This window comes from Mesocricetus auratus, unplaced genomic scaffold (genome assembly GCF_017639785.1).
Source record: "Mesocricetus auratus isolate SY011 unplaced genomic scaffold, BCM_Maur_2.0 Super-Scaffold_100025, whole genome shotgun sequence".
Taxonomy (NCBI): Eukaryota; Metazoa; Chordata; class Mammalia; order Rodentia; family Cricetidae; genus Mesocricetus; species Mesocricetus auratus.
The window spans coordinates 4,948,545-4,968,964 of NW_024429206.1; the positions used below are offsets into that span (position 1 = coordinate 4,948,545).

Sequence of the window (20,420 nt, forward strand, 5' to 3'; positions counted from 1 at the left end):
ACACATAAGCCATCACAAACACCTTTTACTGCAGCTAAGATAATGGTGTGTGTTACAGGACACAAGGTGATGTTTCAGTCCGTGTGTGAGATGTGTGATGAGATGATTGGAGGGGCCAGCCCATCTATCTCTTGGGACATGTGTCACTTCCTTGTGTTAGAACATTGGAACCTGCTCTCCTAGCTATTTGAAATGTGTAGTGAATTACTGCCAACCATGGTTAGCTTAATGGGCAGATGATCCGATTTGCTGAAGCAGTAGTTAGCCGGAAGGCACAGTACCCGCTGCCCATGCTGTCAGCACCAGTGGGGTTCAGACCCCCGTACCCCCTGCCCACACTGTCAACACCAGTGGGGCTCAAGCCTGTGGCCCTCTGCATATGCTACCTTCACAGGCTCAGAGGCCACTCTGAATGTCACAGGCTTCATGGCTATGCTCAGTGTTGTATGTTCTATGGTTCTGGACATAGCGTGACATGTAGGTGCCATTACAGTATCAACAGTATCGGCAGGATTGAGTCATTGCCCCAGAAATCCTGAGCTGCACCAGCTCATTCCCCTCTGCCCCAAGCTGCAGGCAACACCCTTCCTATTGCTGTCTTTTCCAGAATAGCTCATGTTGGAATTGTTCGGTGTGCGTTCTTCTCTGATTGGCTCCTTCGCTGGATAGCATAGGGCACTTACACCTCATCATTGCTAGACAGCACTTTTGTCTGGAGGTGCATCGGATTTTGGCTCCTGTGGGCCAGTCCTGAGGATCACAGTGTCAGGTAGTTAGCACGCTGGGAGGCCCCACGGACTCTGAGCCGTAGCGGGGAGAAACAATTATCCCCTAATGATGTCATGTACTTCTCTGTCCCAGAAGGCCCTCCTGCAGTAGGGATGCTTGCAGATGCAAGGCTTCTACCCCGTGGCACCCTAACTCAGAAAAGTGAGACTTCTTGTTTTCCCTTTCTACCTTTCGGCTACTGGCCAAGAGCCCCGGCCTTCGTTCCTGGACATGCTGGGCTTTCTCTTTCTCTGAAGCTGTACCCACCTCTCTTCTGCTATGTGATGTCTGTGCTCCATTACTGGGCCTGCTGGCTCTCTTGGGCCCTAACTTAACAGGATGGGGCTCTCTCTCCCTTCCTCTTTCCCATCCCCTCCTCCAGGCAGCTGCCAAAATTGACAGCTTGCCTCCCCTGCTGCTTTTCTCTCAGACACTACTACAACTGTCCTTGGGCTTCCTTTTGAGTCTGTTTTAAAATTATTTCATTAGCAAGACTAAGAATCCGAGAGGGCCTGGTTTCCCTGGTAACACATGGCCCAGGGACTCCCTAGTTTCCCCAGTAACGGTGGTTGGATCAGATGGAGGAGAATGTTAGATTTAGGCTGCTGCCTCAGTTTCCCTGGTTTCTAAAGCAACTGTGAAACAGAAACTGGCGAAGGGAAACTTATTTATTTGAAGTTTTGGGTAAACGATGAAGAAAATCAAGATTCTCAGTTTCTCTGCACTTCTATCTCAGTGTTACACGGTTCCTAGGAAAGACGGGAGAAAGCTGAGCGTGATGGGGCACACCTGTAATCCAGCACCCAGGAAAGGAAGCAGGAAGATCAGGGGTCCAATGCATTGAAGGGGGTGGGGGGAGCATGAGAGCCCGCCCTCAGTGAGAGCCAACCCCAGCCCCATGCACTCTCTCTGTGACTGACTCACCTTCCAGAGAGAGAAATGCAGCCCAGGGAGATTTAGACACTGTAACTGCCAAAGGGGGACGTTGGTGTGGTGCGGTAGGGCGATTGGAGATGAAGGAGGGCAGGGCTTGCTGGAGGCAATGCAGGGCCTGTGGACGCACAGTCTGTGAGCTTGGGAGCCTCCAAGGCTGTGGAGAGAGAGGAATACTCGGGGCCTGTTTGTGAGGCCTTTGACAGCACCTGGAATAAAGTAGGTGATCAGCCCGTGAAGGCTAGCTAATTTTCCTGTCTGCTTTGGAGGGGGATTTCTGTCTGTGTGAGGGAGGAAGAGGGAATGAGAGTGGGGGAGGACTGGCAGTTCCAGGAGGCGGAAATATTTAGGTTCCTCTGAGGACGGGGTGCTGTGACTCAGACTGGCTTCTCTACCTAGACTCACCCAGTGACAAATAACACTGCTCCCTCAGAGACCCAAATTCACACACACACATACACACCACACACACAACATACACACACATATACACACATACACACACATCACAAACACACACACACCACACACACATACACCACACATGCCGCACACACAGCTATTACCTGAGCACATCAGCCTTTCATACGAAGCCCTGGGGTGAACAGCAGTCCCTTCTTGTCTTCACCCCCCAACACCCACGGCTGTTCCTGGGGTCTACTGTACATCCGGCACAGGGGCAAAGGCGTGGTGTGTGGGGCTCAGACTCCAGGGTGCTCTCCCTCCTAGTGCTGGCAAGAGGGTGTGGGTAGGAAGGTCACATTTGCACCTTCCTGCTGAAGGTGGGGTGGCACAGCCCCTGCTCTCTGTCCCTCTTCCTTCGGTCCCCTGCCCTCACCATGCCTGTCTCTTTCTGCCTCCTGCCAGCTGCTAATGAGCTCAATGTCCCCAAACGCCCACTTGGCAACCACTTAGAGGAAAGATGTGTGGTAATATAAAGGACACCGAGGGAACAACCAAGGAGCCAGCCTTAGAAACAGCATGTCCCTCACTGATGTGGGAAATGGCTTCCCTGTTGCTCACATGAGCCTGGGGAAGGCGGATGAGTGGGGCAGCCTTCAGCATTTCCATTGCCTTCCTACGGTTTCATTCAGTCCTCCAACAGTGTGAGCAGGGGATGGAGAGTTGGGTAACCCACGGCTGGTGCAAACGGCTTCTCTCCAGTCAGTATGAATCCAGGTGGTCAGCGGTCCAGGGCCCACACTAAAGATCCATGATCCACAGAGCTGAGCGGTACCTCAAAGTACCAGGGTGACTCCTGACTCCCTCTCTCCATGACACGGGAGTGTGAAGTTTGTGGGCTCCCACAAGGCCCTGGCTTCAAGATGGCATTCCTAAAGTGTGCCGTGAGCTCAGGACACAGCTTGGCTGAGGCAGGCAGCCCTGGGTTCAGTTACCTCACCATCAGTCCTTAAACCAGGTGTGTGGCGCACACCTACAGCCCCGGCACTTGAGAGGGGAAGGCAGGAAGATCGGGAGTTCAAGGTCATGTTTGGCTGCATGGTGAGTTTGGGGCAATCTGGGTTACATGGAGACACTGCCTCAAAAATTTTAAAAAGAAATTAAAAGGCTAAAATGTATTGATCATGAAACCTCAGTGAGTTCTGTGCTGTCAGCAGGGCTGTGGCACTCAGGATCCTTGAGGTCTGGCTCTGTCTGTTTTTCTGCCTCCTGGCTTGGCTCTTCCTCAGCTGTGTAGAAGGCTGCTCCTGGGGAAGCACTCTTTGATCTCTCTCCCCACAAAGCCCCACGGCTACAGCTTCCCAGAGTCCAGAGTCAGCGGGGTCCCCAGATCTCTGACATTTTAAGCCCAAATCTAATACCTCAGTGCAAGGGCTTTCTCTGCCCATGTGCTTGGACTCCTCATGCCAAAGCAAGAGGCTGTTCCTGAAGTCCTAGGGTCCTCATAGCCCATCTTCCATTTACCAGCCGTGTGTCTCAGAATGAGTTAATTAACCTCTCTGATACTCAGTTCTCAGCTCCATAAGATGACACAGAACTTAAGGAAATCGTCGTGAGAATTAAATCGGAGTGTATGAGTGTGAATGTAAGCGTGCATGTGTGCATTATTTGAGTGTGCATGTGGGTGTGTGTGCGTGCATGTCTGTGCTTGTATGTGAGTGTGCATGTGAGTGTGTGTGCATGTCTGTGCTTGTATGTGAGTGTGCATGTGAGTGTGTGTGCATGTCTGTGCTTGTATGTGAGTGTGCATGTGTGTGAGAGTGCATTGTGTGTGAATATGTATATGAGTGTGCATGTATGTGCATGTGTGAGTGTGCATGTGTGGAGTGGCACATATAAACGCTTATTGAACACGGTTAATATCATGTTCTGTATCATGAGATACTTATCCTTCCTCTGTGGAATTGCTTGTTTTCTTCCTTGACTGATTAAATTTTTCCTGAAAACAGGGAAATAATAAATTATTTATTCTTGTATTCTTATCACAAACAGACAGGATGAACATATTTTAAATGTTTGAAATCACATTTATTTAGTGTGTGTGTGTTTGTGTGTGTGCTTGTGTGTGCATAAGTGTAGGATCATGACACAGCATGCATGTGGAGGTCAGTGGACAGCTTTCAGGAGTCCATCCTCTCTTTCCATCATGTGGGTTCCTGGGGATTGAACTTGAGTTGTCAGGTTTGGTGGCAATCGCCGTTACCCATTGAGCCATCTCCCGGGCCTGTTTTATGTGAATGGAAGAAGAGGAAGAGCTGGCTGAGTGGATGGAAGGATGGAAGGATGGAAGGATGGGTGCAGGGATGAAAGGGTGGGTGGGCTGAAGGAAGATAACAGACTGACAGATGAATGCAAAGATGGATGGGTGGGTGGATAAATTAACGGGTGGGTAGATGGTTGAGGGTGATGGATGGACAGACGGATGAATGTTTGGTGCCACAAGTGCGTGGATTTTTGCATTTTGCATGCCTAGGAGGTGGTCGGTGCAGTAAGTGCTGAGTTTCTGAATGAGTGGGGTGGCAGATGCCACCAGAAACCTCAGTGAAATACTGTGTGACCTGAGGAGCTATCCCAGAACCTCACTCCCACTGGTGAGGGATGGTTGTATCCCCCTCGCAATGGCTGAGAGCATACTGTCACCCCCTGCTGGTGTTAATATGAAATAGCACTCCCCAGCACTTCCTCTGTGTCCTGTTTTTCCTTTGTCAGGAATGAGGTTCTCAATTTTGTGTGCCCATGATCACTTTCTTGGGCCACCTGTGACAACAGAGATGATAGTTAGAAAGTCAGAAATTTTCACCAGCTCCCAGAGCTCATCATACCCTCCTAGGAGAAGCCCTGGCCAGCGGAAGTCACTGCAGTAGCTGGCCCTTGCTATGTGGCTATCTCTGAATTTCCAGTCAGTGTCCAGAATATGTGGGAAGAGACAGAGTCCAAAAGGTTACAAGCTGTGGTTTAGCCAAGCAAGACGGCACTTACCTGTAATCCCAGCACTTGGGAGGTAGAAGCAGAAAGAATAAGGAGTTCAGGGCTAGCCCCAGCTACAGAGCAAGTTTGAGTCTAGCCTGGGCTACATGAGACCCTGTCTAAAACAAACAAGCAAAAAAAAGGCATGGTTTCAAATTTCAATGCTACCCCACTCATCCTTGAAGCCCCCACTTCCCTCGCCTGGAAGAGAGGAGGGAAAAGATGAGACAATCTACGAAGGACACTCGGCAGGGCTGGCCTCCTGGAGGCCCCCTCAGGCAGAGGACAGCCTATAGGTCTGATTTCTGCTTTAGAGCTCAGGCCCTCGAGAGGTGTGCTTATCTCTGCATCTCAGCTGTAGCTGGGACACAGTTGGTCTCCTTAAATCTTCATTGGGGGAGCAATAGGAATGAGTTTGGGCTCAGAAAGTCTCTGAGGTTTTCTTTGAACTTCAGGGAACCCATGAATCCATGCTTGTTTGACAAATATATACAAAGCTTGTTTAGAAAGGGAGGGCCTGCCCTGTTGGCAGCTTCTACAGACAGATTCAACCAGCCATGGGTAGGAAGCAAGTAAGAGGGGGTTATCTAGGGCTGGAGAGATGGCTCCGGTTGGCAAAGAATTGGCCACATAAACATAGGGACCTGAATTCAGAGCCTCGGCACTGGAAGGGGCAGGGGCAGAGATAGGAAGATACTGGGAGCACATTTGGCCAGGTGGTGGAGGTAGGTGTTGACAGATTAGCTTTCAGTATTGAAAAAAAAAACCCTGTCTCAAAACACAAGGGGGGATGGGATCTCACTGGAGGAGCTACTCAACATCAACCTCTCCACACACACAAACACTACACACTCATAACACACACACACAGGGCCCATACTGAATGTAGAGAAGATCCCGCCTTTGCCCTTATGTTAAGAACTCTATAACAACTCTTGAGCACTGACATTTGAGTTAGGTGTTCTAGGACGTGTGAGATGATTTGAAACCCACAACATAGTGTAACAGAGCCTATGCAAACCCCACCTTTGTGCCCAAGATGCTTGATCCTCTCTGGGACTAACACATTGTAGATTCTGAGGGGGCAGATGCATACAAGTAATGCATAAGAACTTGTGGTTGACCTAGGTCAAGATTGTCTCCAGGCTTCAATTCCCATTAAGATTGAAGCACCCCACTTCCCATGTGTCAGAGAGTAGAGCAAGACTCTGGAACTCTGGAGCCCATGCAGCCATCTCTCAAGGTGCTTCCTTCTGTTGTAGCTGACTTCCGGCCTTCTTGGGTCTCTGCACAGCCCCTTGAGGTTGCCAGAACCTCTTTACACTCCGGGTTTTGGGGGCCCCTCATGCCCATGTCCACTGCTGTTTTGCAGGAGGTAACCTGGTATCCTGAAGCTTGAGCCGATGGAGACCTTCCAGCACGAGTGCCCAGAAGGTGGCACACAGCTCGGTTGCTCATTGGAGCTGGAGGAGAGGCCAGCGTCAACGCCCACGGGGAACTAACCAGGTTCATCAGCCCAAAGGGGGCTGAGAAGGGGCCAGAGTGACTGCAGCTGCTGGACTCCCTCCCACATCCTTGTCACCAGAGTTCTTTAGCCACGCTCTGGGGTGGGATGTGGGGAAAGGAGCCAGCATCTTGTATGACCCCTTTCTTGGCCCCAGGCAGCTCGGCTTGACCTTTGGGCTCCAGAACCTCTGCCCTCATTTCCTCTGACCTCAGCTCAGCCTGGTCTTGCTTTCTGGCTAGTGTCTCCTCTGCGAGGGATTTGGGTACCACCCCCTTGGAATTGCATCCCTAAAGTGTCCCGGGAAGCCACGCCCTCCAAGCCCCTTCCCAGTCGTCAAGCCCAGCCATCCAACCCAGCCAGCCCTGAGCCTGTCCGGAATGATCCGGCTATGGCCAAGCTCTGGTTCAAGTTCCAGCGGTGTTTCCGGTATTTCCGCAGGAAGCCGGTGCGCTTCTTTACCCTCCTGGCTCTCTACCTGACCGCTGGGAGCTTAGTCTTCTTGCACTCGGGCTTTGTGGGCCAGCCCGCTGTGCCCCAGAGCCAGGCCAGCCCTGCAGCGGGGAGCCCGGCAGAAGGAGCCGAGCTGCCTTTCCTGGGTGACTTGCACCTGGGACGAAGCTTCCGAGACACGGGGGAGGCCTCCAGCATCGCACGCAGGTACGGACCCTCATTCAAGAGCAAGGAGACCAGCGAGAGAGCCAAGCTGGGCGACTACGGAGGAGCCTGGAGCCGAGCCCTCAAGGGGAGAGTTGTCCGGGAGAAGGAGAAGGAAAAGGAAGAGGAGAGAGGTAAGAGCCTGGAGGGACTGAAGGGAGAGGGAAAATATAGGATACAGAACACAAACGCAGAAATAACAGCCAGCAACTGGTTAAGGAGCTCAAGACACACGTAGGTAAATCGGCACTACCATGCGTAATGAGCCGGTCACTAGCCCCTCAAGGCAAGTTCCATCCGAGCCCTATGCTTGCCTAAGTTTAGAATCCCTGTTCCCTTTATCACTGTTGTCCTGGGATCTGCGGCGAGTGCTTAGCACACGTGCAGAGTCATCACCAGGGTACCCTGCCTGTTTTAAAGACAGGGAGACTGCTGGGCAGGGTGGTAAATACCTTCATCTCTGCCCTGGGGAGGCTGAGGAGGGAGGAGTCGGAGGCCAGCCTGGGTTATATACTGAGACTCTGTCTCAAAAGGAAAAAAGGGGCAGCAGGAGCTCAGGACTGATGCCAGCAGCTACGTAGCAAAGTGAAGCCTGTGGCCATGCCAGAGTCCTCCATCTGCTGGGCTCTGTCCTGGGGATGGAGCTCCCGCCACTAACACTGCCCTGGGTAAATTCCGTTACCTTGTTGCATTTCCTCAGCCTTTTACAGCCAAAAGGATTTTGGTTACTGGTACATTTCACAGGCTTGGACAGAGTGCAGATGAGTTTGTGCCTGTTTAACAGATGTGGAAGGCTGGGGGTGTAGCTCAGTTAATAGAGCGTTTCCCCCAACATGTACCATCCCCAGGGGGTCTATCCACAGGCAGGGTAGTGCACACCTGTAATACCAGCACTAGGGAAGCAGGAGACTTGGGCATTCAAGGTATCTCTTAGCTACATAGAGAATTGGAGGCCAGACTAGGCTAGAGACCCTGTCTCACGAACAAATGTGACTGGAGAGAGGGCCTGGTTTCCATTCCCAGCACCCATGCTGGGTGCCTCACACCTACCTACACCTCCAGCTCCTCTGGCACGGAGCCACCACCTCACATACTAAGAACACATAAATTTAAAACAAACAAGAGCCAGATGTGGACACCGAGGTTTGAAAGGTAAAGATGCCGGCTCAGGGATGCACAGCTTCTTTTAGTATAACCTGGATTCTAAGCACCATCTGCCCAGATCCTTGGCTTTCTCTGAAGGTATTCCCACTCCACTGGCAGCTACCATAGGAATCCCCCACTCCACCGGCAGATACCGTGTAAGCAGCAGGCTAGGGAAACCTGCCATAGCCACAGCTCTTGAGATTAATATGGGAGGATGCACAGGACCCAGTGAGGATGTGGAGAGAGGATTGGTACCACAATCCTTTGTGTGCCACTTTAGAAAGCCCTTCTCTATGCCTGGAAGGCACGGCATTCGCAAAGGGACCCATCCTAAGCACAGGTGCCCCAGCCCCAGTCCCAGCCTGAACCTGGCTCTGGAGTTCTCTGGGAGACTCTAGTGAGAGAGCCCAGAGCTCACGGAGTGGTGAGGAGACAGAATAGACTGAGGGGGGAGGGAGCTTGGCCTAGGATTCCAACCCCACCTTAGGCACCTGTGTGGCCTGGGCAATGGCTTGACCTTCCAAGCCTCAGTTTCCATGCCTGTCACATGGACCTAACAATGGCTCCCTTCCAGGCAGTCCTGAGAATCCAGTGGGACATGGGTCAGGCTAGGGCAACACAGCCAGGACAGAACTGGACATTAGCAATCAATGTTCAGAAAGTGCCCCTGGGATCTACTCTGGGAGCAGCCATGTCTTAGCATGGCAAGACATGAGAGACTTGTCTGTTAGGGAAATTGCTCCTCTTTCCATATTCTCCATTCGAGCTCTGCCTCGGGCCACTCCCAACACCACCCGATGCTTTGAAAGCCCCCATGTCTCGACAGTCAGCTCATCCTCGCCAGTCTACTCTTTAAGCTCTCAGGTTTCCTCCCACACTCTACCCCATTGTCCTTCTTGCTGTTCATTGAGCACCATGCTCTCTTTGCCGCAGGATCTCTGCCCTTTCAGCCTATAGACTCTGCCTACATGTCTGCATAGCTCCCTTCCTGGTAGTCGCCACTCAGCCCCTACCCCCCACAGCCGCTTCCCAGAGTGTCCTAACCATTTCTACTCCATGCCTGGTCACAGTCACACTCCCTAGCTTTACTCTGCTGTCAGGTGCATCACCATCCAATGGTGTTTTGCTTGTACAACTTGGTCTTTGCATTCTGCTCCCAAGTCCAGTCTTGGCCTGCTGAACCAGTCAGCACCTGGGACAGCGCCAGGTGTGCAGCTGTGGCTCCTGACTGCACCCAGTGACCCAGTGAGTTACCAAATGGGCAAAGGGATGTGTGGCTCTCCCTTTGCCAGGGAACCTCTGAGTTCCAGCTTTTTTCACCTCTGGAATGCTGTCCCTTCTGCTTGGTGTGATGCAGAAGCTCCTGTGACAGTGGATCTGTGTGATGATGTCCCTGTGGGTTGTGTTAGTGAAATGCAGTCAGTTCTCCATGGCTGAGGGTTCATACCACAAACAAAAAACACCCAAGGAAAATGCATTTGTAAGGAATATATGCAGAATTCTCCCCATGCATTCCCAGTGCTCACACTGCCTCAGAGCCTAAAGTCATTTAGAAATAACTACAGAGCACATGAGGGAGTTCATCCATGTGTTGGGTCACAAGGGATGCTGGAACCCCACCACTGTGGGTTACCGAGAGACCAACAGATGGCCGCTATGACTGTAGCTATGCCATTTATTGAGCACCTGAGCCATGCTCAATGGTGTTTCCTGCTCATGGCTTAGAACGGGGCGATCTATGTGCATGCCTGACACACCCTCTGGTTTGTGACGGCATATCACTTAGTAGCTGCCCTGTGGACTGGACAGTGTTGTGTTGATTCATTGCTTTATTTATCTAGCACCAGTCCATGAATTAGAGGTCATTTTGGTCAATTTTGCACACGGTAAGACTGATTTCAGAGAGCCATGGCTTCCCCTAGTTACAGGTTGTTTGCAGGATAACTGAAGTTTGAAACAATGTCGATTGACTTCCAAAGCATTCGCGCCTTCTTCTGAATGCTGGGCACAGCCCAGCACATTGAGCTTATACATATTTTATGAAATGCAAAGAGAGAAGGAAAGGGTTTAGAAAGGTAGCCCTAAGCTCTGGGCTCTCGGCAGGCGGTGTCATTAGGAAAACACAGATGAAGCCCATCTCTTGATGGATTTATTTGGAGTTCAGCACCTTAGATCTGCACCACCAAAATTGAAATGCTTCTCAGCCTAACACTGAAGCCTTGTTCCCTCCCAAGCTGTCAGGGTCCTGCTGGATGTGGGCATGCAGAACAACTGTTCAGGAATAGCAGGGAAGCCTGCTCCCCTTCTCCTCTGGTGGAAGACACAGACAGTGTCAACCCAAGTTCCTGGGATTATGCATCACTTCATGTAGAAATTATTGAGTCCCATTTTACAGAGGATCAGAGAAGTTAGACTACTTTCCCAATGTCACACAGCAGCTAAAAGGTAGAACAGACTGCATCCCAATTCTCTGAATCCAAAGCCTTTATTGCTAACCATAGAATGACAGTATCTCTTCTTTTCTTTTCTTTTCTTTTCTTTTTTGAAACAGAATTTCTCTGTGTAGCAGCTTAGCTGTTCCGGAAATTGCTCTGTAATCCAAGCTGGCTTCAAACTCACAGAGATCTGCCTGCCTCTGCCTCCCGAGTGCTAGAATTAAAGACGTGCACCACCACCCCCAGCCAGCTCTTCCTTAAGCTGTATAACCCAGCTGGGGGCCCCATTAGTAAACTGCATACAAGCATGAGAACCCAAAGTTCATGGAAGAAAAGCTGGGCTTGCAGTGCACACTTGCAATTCCAGCACTGGGATCCCTGGAACTCACTGGCTAGCCTACTACTAGGTGAGTTCCTGGCCAGTGAAGGACCCTGCCTCAAAAAGCAAGGTGGATGACACCTGATGAGTAACACCTGAAGCTAGCTACAATGTGCACATGCATATGGCAGTGTTCACCCCTACACATGTGCACACATACACACACACACACACATACACACACGTGCGCGCGTAACATGGGGTTCTTTGTCCCGGCTGGTTCCACTGCCCTTCTCAGCCCAAAATAAGCACCCGGATACTATAGTAATTATAACGCTGTTAGCTGGTGACTAGGGTTTCTTATTGGCTAGCTCTGTCTTAATTATTAACCTATAACTACTAATCTATATATTTCCATGTGGTCTTGGCTTACCAGAGAATGCCTGACCTGTAACTGCATCTCTGCAGAGAAGATCGATTTCTTGTTTGTCCCTGCTTATATCCTGTTTCTGCCCGGCAACGTCACTTCCTACCTGTCTGTACGGACCTCCAGACCTCTATGGCTAGCTAGTGGCAAGCTCCATTCTTGGGACCCCCAGGCAGGCTTTAGTTGTACAAGAAAGATATCACCACCCACATACATGAATGTTCACCCTACACACAAATATACACACATGTGCACATATCTCTGAACATACACACAGTCAAGCAGTATGTATTGTTTATGTAACTACATATGCACATATCTCCACTCATTTATTCCATTCACAGGTGCCACACACCCTGTCCAGTGTCCTCTTGTCATCAGCTCTGTTGGTTTGGGACCACCCCCCTCCAATTGACCTCCTTACCTAATTCAGGGGCAGTGTGACCATCTGTCACAAGGCAATATTCTGAGGTGTTGGGCTTGAAAATCTGGTGCCTCTCTTCTTGGGCAGGGGCTGTGTGTAAGACACAGGTCACCTCAAGGTACTCCAGGCAGAATTTCTGATCCCACTTGTCAAGTGGGGAAATGATGTCCTCTGGGAGCCCAACTCTGTGGCTAGGCGCCACAAATCCAGATCTGGCTGACTCTGGCACAGCAGGATACCTCCGAAGCCTGTTCCTAACAGTACAGAAAAAAAGTGTGCCAACCTGCGTGTGCTCAGCCACCCTCTTAGCAGATGGCCTGCATCAGAGAGAGGAGAATCCCATGAAAAGATTAATGAGAGCAGAAGAGAAAGTGTGAAGAGAGAAGAGAGTTCAGTGTGACGGGGGGGGGGTCCTCACCTGCTGGAATCTGGGCTGGATTCTACCAGCCAGGCCCTTCAGGTATCTCAAGGGTCTCTGGAGATTCTGATGGATTGTGTGGACTTTGCCTTTAGTCCCCTTCATGTGGTCTGTGACCCTGTTTCACATGTCTGAAATCCCCTGCCTCTGGGGAATGCTGCCACCATGGCAGAATTTGAACACAAGCCCCAGGAAAGGCTGAGGAGGGTTCTGGAGTTGTCAGTCACAAGTTATGAGCTCAGACTTAGTAGTGCTGTGATGTTCCAGAGATTAGGACCATATAGGCTGGGGAGAGAAGCCACAGGATCCTGCCCAGTAGAGGCAAGAAAGTAATTCAATTGTGTATCCTGACACTGACTGGGTAATGGTATGTGGCAGGCCTGTGTTCAAAGCACAGAGGACCTGGTGTCTCCCTTCTGTTGACAGATAAGGAAACAGGCATTCGAGTGTTCCCCTTCAACAGATACGGGACATCTCAGTTTAATGCTAGTCTGGGGAGGGCCGGGTAGAGTCAATAGTCCAGATAGACCTCTCCCTGGGTTCCCAAAGCCCTGGGTTCCATCCCCTGCACCATAATGAGCATACCCTTTCAAACTAAAAGTCCTGATCTGGGGGAGGAGGACATGTGCTCCAACCCTGACTGTCTGGCCCTCTACCTGGTGTATGAGGGTGGGGAAATCTCCGGGATCCAGCCTCAGGGCAGTAGACCAGAAGTGGCAGCTTTGGAGGAGACAAGCCTGGGCTGGGCTTTGGTGTGAGACCTTCCTTGTGGGTGGCTTCAGCAAGTTAATGAGCTTCAGCATCAGGGTTCTGGGAGTGTCTGTATGTCCTGCCATGCCACTGGGCAGAATGATCTGACACCTGGGCTTCAACACTTAATTCTCTCCTTCCTCATTCTCTCTCCTTCCTCCCCACCCCCATTGCTCCCCTCCCTGCATTACCCTCTCCCAGCCCCCATTGTCCTCCCCCTCCATTTATCGTCCCCCTGCACAGACTGAACTTGGTATCAGCCGTTGTCATCTCTAGTCTTACTCAATGCCAGTGTCATGAGCCAGGGAAGGCAGGTGCAGCACTGCTGGCTTTAATCTGTAGGAATTCAGGGCGTGGGCCCCATGCCATCTTGAGGCTGGTGGGTGGGCAGTGCTACCGACCCTAATTGGGTCAGGGAACCCCTGTAGGGAGGCAGGAGATACCAATCTGTCTGCAATTCCAGCACTCAGGAGGCAGAGGCAAGAGAGTGTTAGTGTCCTGATGATGGACTTCTCTGTCTATAAAATGGATCCCAGAGGGGTTGGAGAGATGGCTCAGCAATTAAGAGCATATAATGCCCTTGCATAGGGCATGAGTATCGGTCCCAGCACCTGCACCAGGCAGCTCACAACCTCCTGTAACTCCAGGGCATTCAAACCCTCCTCTGGCTATGCAGGCATCTGCGCACGCCCCCCCCACACACACACTTTTTTAAAAAATGGGTTCCCAAGAAGCTTGTGAAATTTGAATTTCAAAAAGCCAAGAAGTCTGAGAGCGTGGCTCCAAGGAAGAGTTCTGGCCAAGTATGTGTGAGGCCCAGGGTTTTACCTGAAACAGAAATAAACAAGCGAAGGCCCATAATGAAACCTGTGGGCATCCCTGCCCTGTGCCCACAGTGCCCTATCAGCCGAGATCCTGTCTGAGATGGGAGACGTTTAGGATGTCCAGAAAGAACAAAGGCAGGACCCTCCGGAGTTGTCACTAGTGATGGGCTCGGGGGACGGGGGCCCTGGGGCAGCAGCACTCCCTTTGAAGCTAGACTGTCCTCAGCAGAGCCCATCACTCTGTGCTTTGAAGGAGGTCCAAGGTGCCAGGATGGAGACTGGTGTGTTCAGCAGAGCTGGCAACAATCTCATGTGGTGGAGGACTGTCCTCCTGCTAGCCCTGCCCCCATACAAGGACAGGCAGAGGATCCCTTCCCGTTTAATGTGGGCAGCCTCCTAGGCAGAGAGATCTCAAATGGCATTGAGGTTTTCCTGGTCACTCCCTGGACCCCGGCTGGGCCCTTCTTTCCCAAGGGAGGGGGCAGGAAAAGCCAGTGTGGGTCCTGTAGACCTGCATGCGAATTTTCATCCAGCTCTGAGCTCTGAGTCTCTGCTCTCCAGGCCTCCATCAGGACGAGAGGACACTAGGTCTTTCCAGTGTGCAGGCACATCCCAACCATCCAGAAGAGGGATCTGGAGCCAGGCTGTGCGTGTCCAACTCTAGCTTCCTCTATACCCTGAGCAGATGACAACCTCTCTGGACCACAGAATAGAGATAATGTTCTCAGAGCCTTGGTGAGGATTCAGTAAGTTGTGCGTATAAAGCACTTACTGTAGCCTGTACCCAGGTGTTGGGAAAAGCGAGAAGAGGTTTTGCACAAACTGTAAAGTGCTGTCTTTGCGTGTGAGTTCCTGGTTGACATAAAGAAAGGTGATGTGTTCACAGTGTTAACAACTGGGTGGTTCTCGGATATCGTTTGAAGTGACTCTGGGATGGAAGTGTTCACCCAAGACCTCCAGTTATAAACTGTAAAGTGTTGTACTCTGACCAGTGAGTAGCTGGTTTCTTTGCACCTAGCACATGCAGGACAATACAATAGGACCATTCATGAGTCGTTCCGCTCCAGCTGACTGATTGGTGGCTTCATTCCCCAGGACAAGGAAACAAGGCCTTGGGGAGGTCAACCCACCTAAGCTCCATAGACCAGAGCTTGGAAGTAACAGAGTGAAGTGAGACCTGAGCCTTGAACCATCCAAGTGCAGTGAGATGCTGGAGGCAGCCAGTGGAAGCAGGGGAGGGTTCCAGAACTTCCATGCCACTGAAACAGGCCTTATCCCAGGTGAAGTGAGGTTCCTTCTGGGCTAGAGGTGTGGCCCCAGGAACCAGTGTCACCAGTGAACTTGTTTGTGGCTCAGGGAGGGCAGTCCCTCCTGTGCCCTGCCGTCTTCAGGGTCTGTATCCTCACCCGTTAGTACCCACTGCCCTGATCAACCACAGACCAGCATTTCCCTTCTCTCGTTTGTGCCCTGAGGAGGAAATCAGGTATTACATACACACTTGGCAAAGCCACACAGGCCGGGCACACAGTAGCCGCCTCCTGCAGCCCCTCTGGTTTCATCCACACTCTTCCTCTTCCCCCACAGCCAAGTACATCGGCTGCTACCTGGACGACACCCAGAGCCGGGCCCTTCGAGGTGTGTCCTTTTTCGACTACAAAAAGATGACAGTCTTCCGTTGCCAGGACAACTGTGCTGAACGGTAGTGACCCCTACCCCGCCACCTCTCCCAAGTCCCCAGATATGTCCCTTCTAGCCCTTTTCACCCAGGGTTCCTTCCATGGTGTCCTTTGCCTTGCTGTGGAGAAAATGTCAGAGCACAGTGAACAAGGAACTATAGAAACTAGAAACAAAGGATTGTAATTATGATTGATGTGTGTGTGTGCATGTGTGTTTGTGTATGTGCATGTGTGTGCACATAGGCATGTGTGTACACACTTCTATAAATGCATATATACATGCTTGTGCACATGTATGTACATACATGCACACATACATGTGTATGCACAAAGATATATATATATATATATATATATATATATATATATATATATATGAATGTGGTCTGTGGGAGTATGACTGCAACTGTGTGGAATGTGCTGAGGAGCAGGCTTGTAAGGTATGGAATGCATGGCCAGCTGGTTACCTTGGTGAGCACAGTTCTGACACTTGGCCGTCTCTAAGAAACGGTGTTTGTGTCATCTCAAGTCTTTTCAATCTTCTTGCCTCGGGCTCTGGAGTCACTGGGATTGCAGGCCTGTGCTATCATGCCTGGTTTTAAACTCCACCACTTTAAGAGAGCAGTTTGCAAACACCTTGTGAACTTCCAGCTCTCCCAAGTCAGGGGATCAGCTGGCATATAAGCCCCTTCCCCAGCTGGCATATAAGCCCTCTCTAGAACAATGCCCTCCTCCTTAGACTTCATCCCTTCTGGCTCTGAGTTACAGGCTGTCTCTGAAATAAGAGACAGCCTATGATGTTGATTCTGTCAGTGGGCTCCACTATAGGAGAGGGGCCCAGGGGATGTCTGAGAAGCAGGCTCAGAGGGACAGGGACATGGAGGCGAGTGAGGTTCCACGATGCTCAGTCATGCCAGCTGGTCTTGCCTCTCAGAAAGAGCAGGTGGACAGGCTAATGCCACCAAGTCACCGGGGCATGTGCAGGCACAAATCCGGGCGGTTCTGCCCTTCTGCTCAGTGCTGAATAGGGTTCCAGGAGACAGTCCTTGTCACCGACAGCTCCTCTGGGGACATGTTTTTGCAGGCTGCCCTCTGAGGAGCCCCATGCCTCTGGAGACTGTCTCTGGGAGCACAGTGGTCAGGGGGCTGGCAGGACTCCCCCTTCCTCCTTCCCCGAATCCTCAGCCACAGCCTCCTTCCATGTGTTTAGACTGGTATCCACTGACTGTCCTTTTTAGGGAAGAATTCCACAGCTAGGAAAAAAACCAGCATAACCTCAGAGCTCCTGGAATTTTGTTTTGCTTTGTTTTCAGGGAAGAAATTCTTTTCTTGGCTGGGTATGTGAGCCTGGTTTTATAATTTGGCAAAGGGATAGAAGTGCCCTGCCTCCTCCCCTTGCCCAGAGCTCTTCAGGGGACCTGGCAATGAGGTGTCTCCTTGGGTGATGTTTCCTAGAAGGCAGAGGTTGGGTTCTGTAGTGGTGAGAGAGGACCAGGGGAGGGGCAAGGTGGTGATGTGTGTGTGTGTGAGTGTGTGTGTGTGTGTGTGCGCGCGCGCATACGCACATAGTGAATGTGTATGTGTGAATATGTGTATGAATGTGTGATTGAGTTTGTATGAGCATCTGTGAATGTATGAATATGAGTGTGTTTAAGCGACTGTGTGTGTGAAAGTACATGTGTGTGTGTACAGAGTGAACGTGTGTGCTATACATGAGTGTGAGTGTTAATATGGACATGGGGAGTAGTGTGGGGATACAACTCATCAGGCAGCAAGGAGGGCTGGTGGGTGTCCTCAGAATGTTTTCCGTGTTCCCAGAGGTCTCTCCCCACCCCACCCCCAGTGCCTCGGGACCTCTGACTCCCCACCTCTGTGACCCCCAGCAGGTTGTCCTGCCCTTTGGAGTAGTTCTGACCTATGTGTTTCTCCTCCAAGCTCCCTGCCCCCCAACCCCTTGGTCCCCTTTCTGAAGTCTCCTGTGCTCTCACTCCTGGGCCTCCAGGCCTCCTGGAGACTCTGTCTATCTCCTGTACCCCAAAGTCTCCCAGGTCCTGTGGCCTGGGGTTTCTCCCACTCAGTCTCCTTTCCCCTGGGTCTCACTGTCAGCTGTCCCTGCCTGACACCAGCCTCCCCCAGGGGCTACCTGTATGCTGGGCTGGAGTTCGGTGCCGAGTGCTACTGTGGCCACAAGATCCAGGCGGCCAACGTGAGCGAAGCCGAGTGTGACATGGACTGCAAGGGAGAGCGAGGCAGCGTGTGTGGTGGTGTCAACCGCCTCTCTGTCTACCGACTACAGCTGGCCCAGGAGTCTGCCCGCAGGTGTACGTGAGTTCGCCCCACCCCTCTGCTGTGGCACACTAGCCCTCCACCGCCCACTCCCCCAGGGGCCCTGATGGTCTCACCCCCAGTGTCTGCCCTGCACCTTCTATGAGGTCCCATCACCCCAAAGTCACCATAGGCTTCACCTCCCATCCCAGCCTTCACGCCAGTCACTCACCATTCCTGTGTCCCTGTTCTCCTCTGCCCCCAAGTCTGAACCTGAACTTGGCCTGTCTCTTTTGAGACAATTGTCCTGACAATGTAGTAGCCAAGACTGTAAGAGCACGCAGCCTTTGTCCTTGTCTAAGCACTTTGTGTGGACTAGCTCATGTCTCCACAGTGACCTCAGAAATAGGCACAAGGAAAGCCTGACCTATGGGGAGGCTGGTGGGGGATGATGTCAAGTCTAGGACAGCCTGGGTACAGAGGAAGTTTGAGGCCAGCCTGGACAACATAGTGAGAACCAGTCTCAAAACAAGTCTAAGGGGTGGGAGGGTGTTAGGGCTGTAGCTCAGTGGTAGAGCATTTGCCTGTCATGCACAAGTCCCTGGGTTCAATCCCCAGGACAAGAAAATAAAACAGAAGAAGGAAAGAAGGAGGGAGGGAGGGAGGGAGGGAGGGAGGGAGGGAGGGAAAGCGAGCATGAGGTACTGCTTTTACTTGCCTCCATCTGAGGCCAGAAACCCATCTCAGTGTCCCAGCTCTGAGCAGGGGGGAGGCTTTCTCCAGCTCAGCAGACTTCTGAGAGCCCCCCCCAGCTTGCTAGCGTTCCCAGCTTGAGTCTTGCTGGAAAACCCTGCAGTTTGCAAACCAAGGAGAGAAGGTAGTAGGAGAGGCAGGAGACATCTCTGCCTCGGCCATTGCCCCTCTGCCCCTTCCTGAGCAGGGAGTGTTGGGTTTCGGTTATTAGCTGTTTGTCAAGAGTCTGCTGGTAACCAGGTGCTAAGCTCAGGTCAGCCCTGATGTATCATGTCTCCTCTCCACAGCCTTTCCCAGGAGTTGCCGCTGGCAACCATCACTGTCTACAGCAAGGGAATGGAGGGTTAATGCATTGAAGTAATTTTGCCAAGGCCCACACAGGCAGGGGGGGAAACCCGCAAGGGCTTCATCTCAGTCAGGGTTTCTATTGCTATGATAAATGCCATGACAAAAAAAAGTGAGTTGGGGAGGAAAGGGTTAATTACACTCCCACTTCCACGTCACAGTCCATCATCCAGAAACGTCAGGACTGTTCTCAAGACAGGAACTGAAGCAGAAGCCATGGCTTACTGACTTGGTCCTCATGGCTTGATCAACATCTTCTTACAGCACCCAGAATCATCAGCCCAGGGTGAGGCCCCTCCCACATCAGCTATCAGTCAACAAAAGTGCAACACAGGCTTGCTCGCAGGCCAATGTGGTGGGGACATTTTCTCAACTCAAGTTTCACCTGTGACAATTGGACCTAAAAGTAGCCAGCCACAGGCTTCTGGGGCTCTTCAGCCAGGCTCCATGTCAGCATGCCTGATATCCCTGGAGACCTTGTTAAACTGAATAATTCTTGTACGAGTTACTTTTCCCTTGCTGTGGTAAAACACTATGACCGAGGCAGGATATAGAAGGAAGGGTTTATTTGGGTTTGTGGTTCCGGGAAGAGAAGAGCCATCATGACACGGAGCCAGGATCAGAAGACTGAGTGATCACACCTCAGTCACAAGCATGAAGCAGGGAGCAAGCAGGAGGCTTTGACTTCTCAAAGTCCAGGGCTGGGTGTGGTAGTTCACATCTTTAATCCCAGCACTGGGGAGGCAGAGGCAGGCAGATCTCTGAGTTCAGCTGGTGAGTTCCAGAACAGCCAGGACTTCAGACTGAGACCCTATCTCAAGAAATAAGCAAACAAACACCAACAAAAATGCTCTCAAAGTCCACCCCCAGTGACACACTTCCTCAAGCATGGCTGTACCTCCCCAGAGCCTCCCCACACAGCACCACCTGGGCAGCCAAGTGTTAGATGACTGAGATGATGGAGAAGTTTTTTCAAACTACTGTGACTTTGTCTGGTTTTGGTTTTGGCTTTTACAGTGCCAGGGGATGGAACCCGGAATCTCAAACATGCTTAGGTAACTGCTCTCTACACCCCCTACCTTCAGCCTTAAACTCAGTCTGTAGCCTAGGCAGTCTTGAACTGGTGAAGCCACTGTCTCAGCCTCAGATACCTCAGCTAGGATGATAGGTCTAAGCTACTAGGCCCAGCTGGGTTCTACATCCCTAAGGTACCCATAGGCTATTCCAGTCTGTTAACCCATAGCCCCATCCTTGGTACAGAAAGGCAAAAATGCACAGATATGTCCAGTTGTCTGTGGAGACAGGGTGTCTTCTCTGTGGCTATCTCTTTAACAATCCATCACTTGA

General features: G+C 51.4%; 1 protein-coding gene and 1 long non-coding RNA gene across 6 annotated transcripts in view; one reads left to right on the forward strand and one right to left on the reverse strand.

Annotated features, from left to right (window-relative positions):
* The window catches only part of Wscd2 (WSC domain containing 2), an 81,731-nt gene that overhangs the window by 36,868 nt on the left and 24,443 nt on the right, over window positions 1–20,420 (forward strand). For all 5 annotated transcript variants that reach the window (XM_013119791.3, XM_040731257.1, XM_005078924.4 and 2 more), the window contains 3 exons: window positions 6,503–7,425; window positions 15,619–15,733; window positions 17,847–18,031. In XM_013119791.3, coding sequence (XP_012975245.1) covers window positions 7,026–7,425; window positions 15,619–15,733; window positions 17,847–18,031 — 700 coding nt within the window. In that variant the 5' untranslated portion in view covers window positions 6,503–7,025. The remainder of the gene's footprint in view (window positions 1–6,502; window positions 7,426–15,618; window positions 15,734–17,846; window positions 18,032–20,420) is intronic.
* LOC121133948 lies at window positions 1,424–2,171 on the reverse strand. Its single transcript, XR_005870956.1, has 2 exons — window positions 1,693–2,171; window positions 1,424–1,517 (listed from the first exon to the last, which is right to left on the reverse strand). It is a non-coding gene; the product is annotated as an uncharacterized LOC121133948 (long non-coding RNA).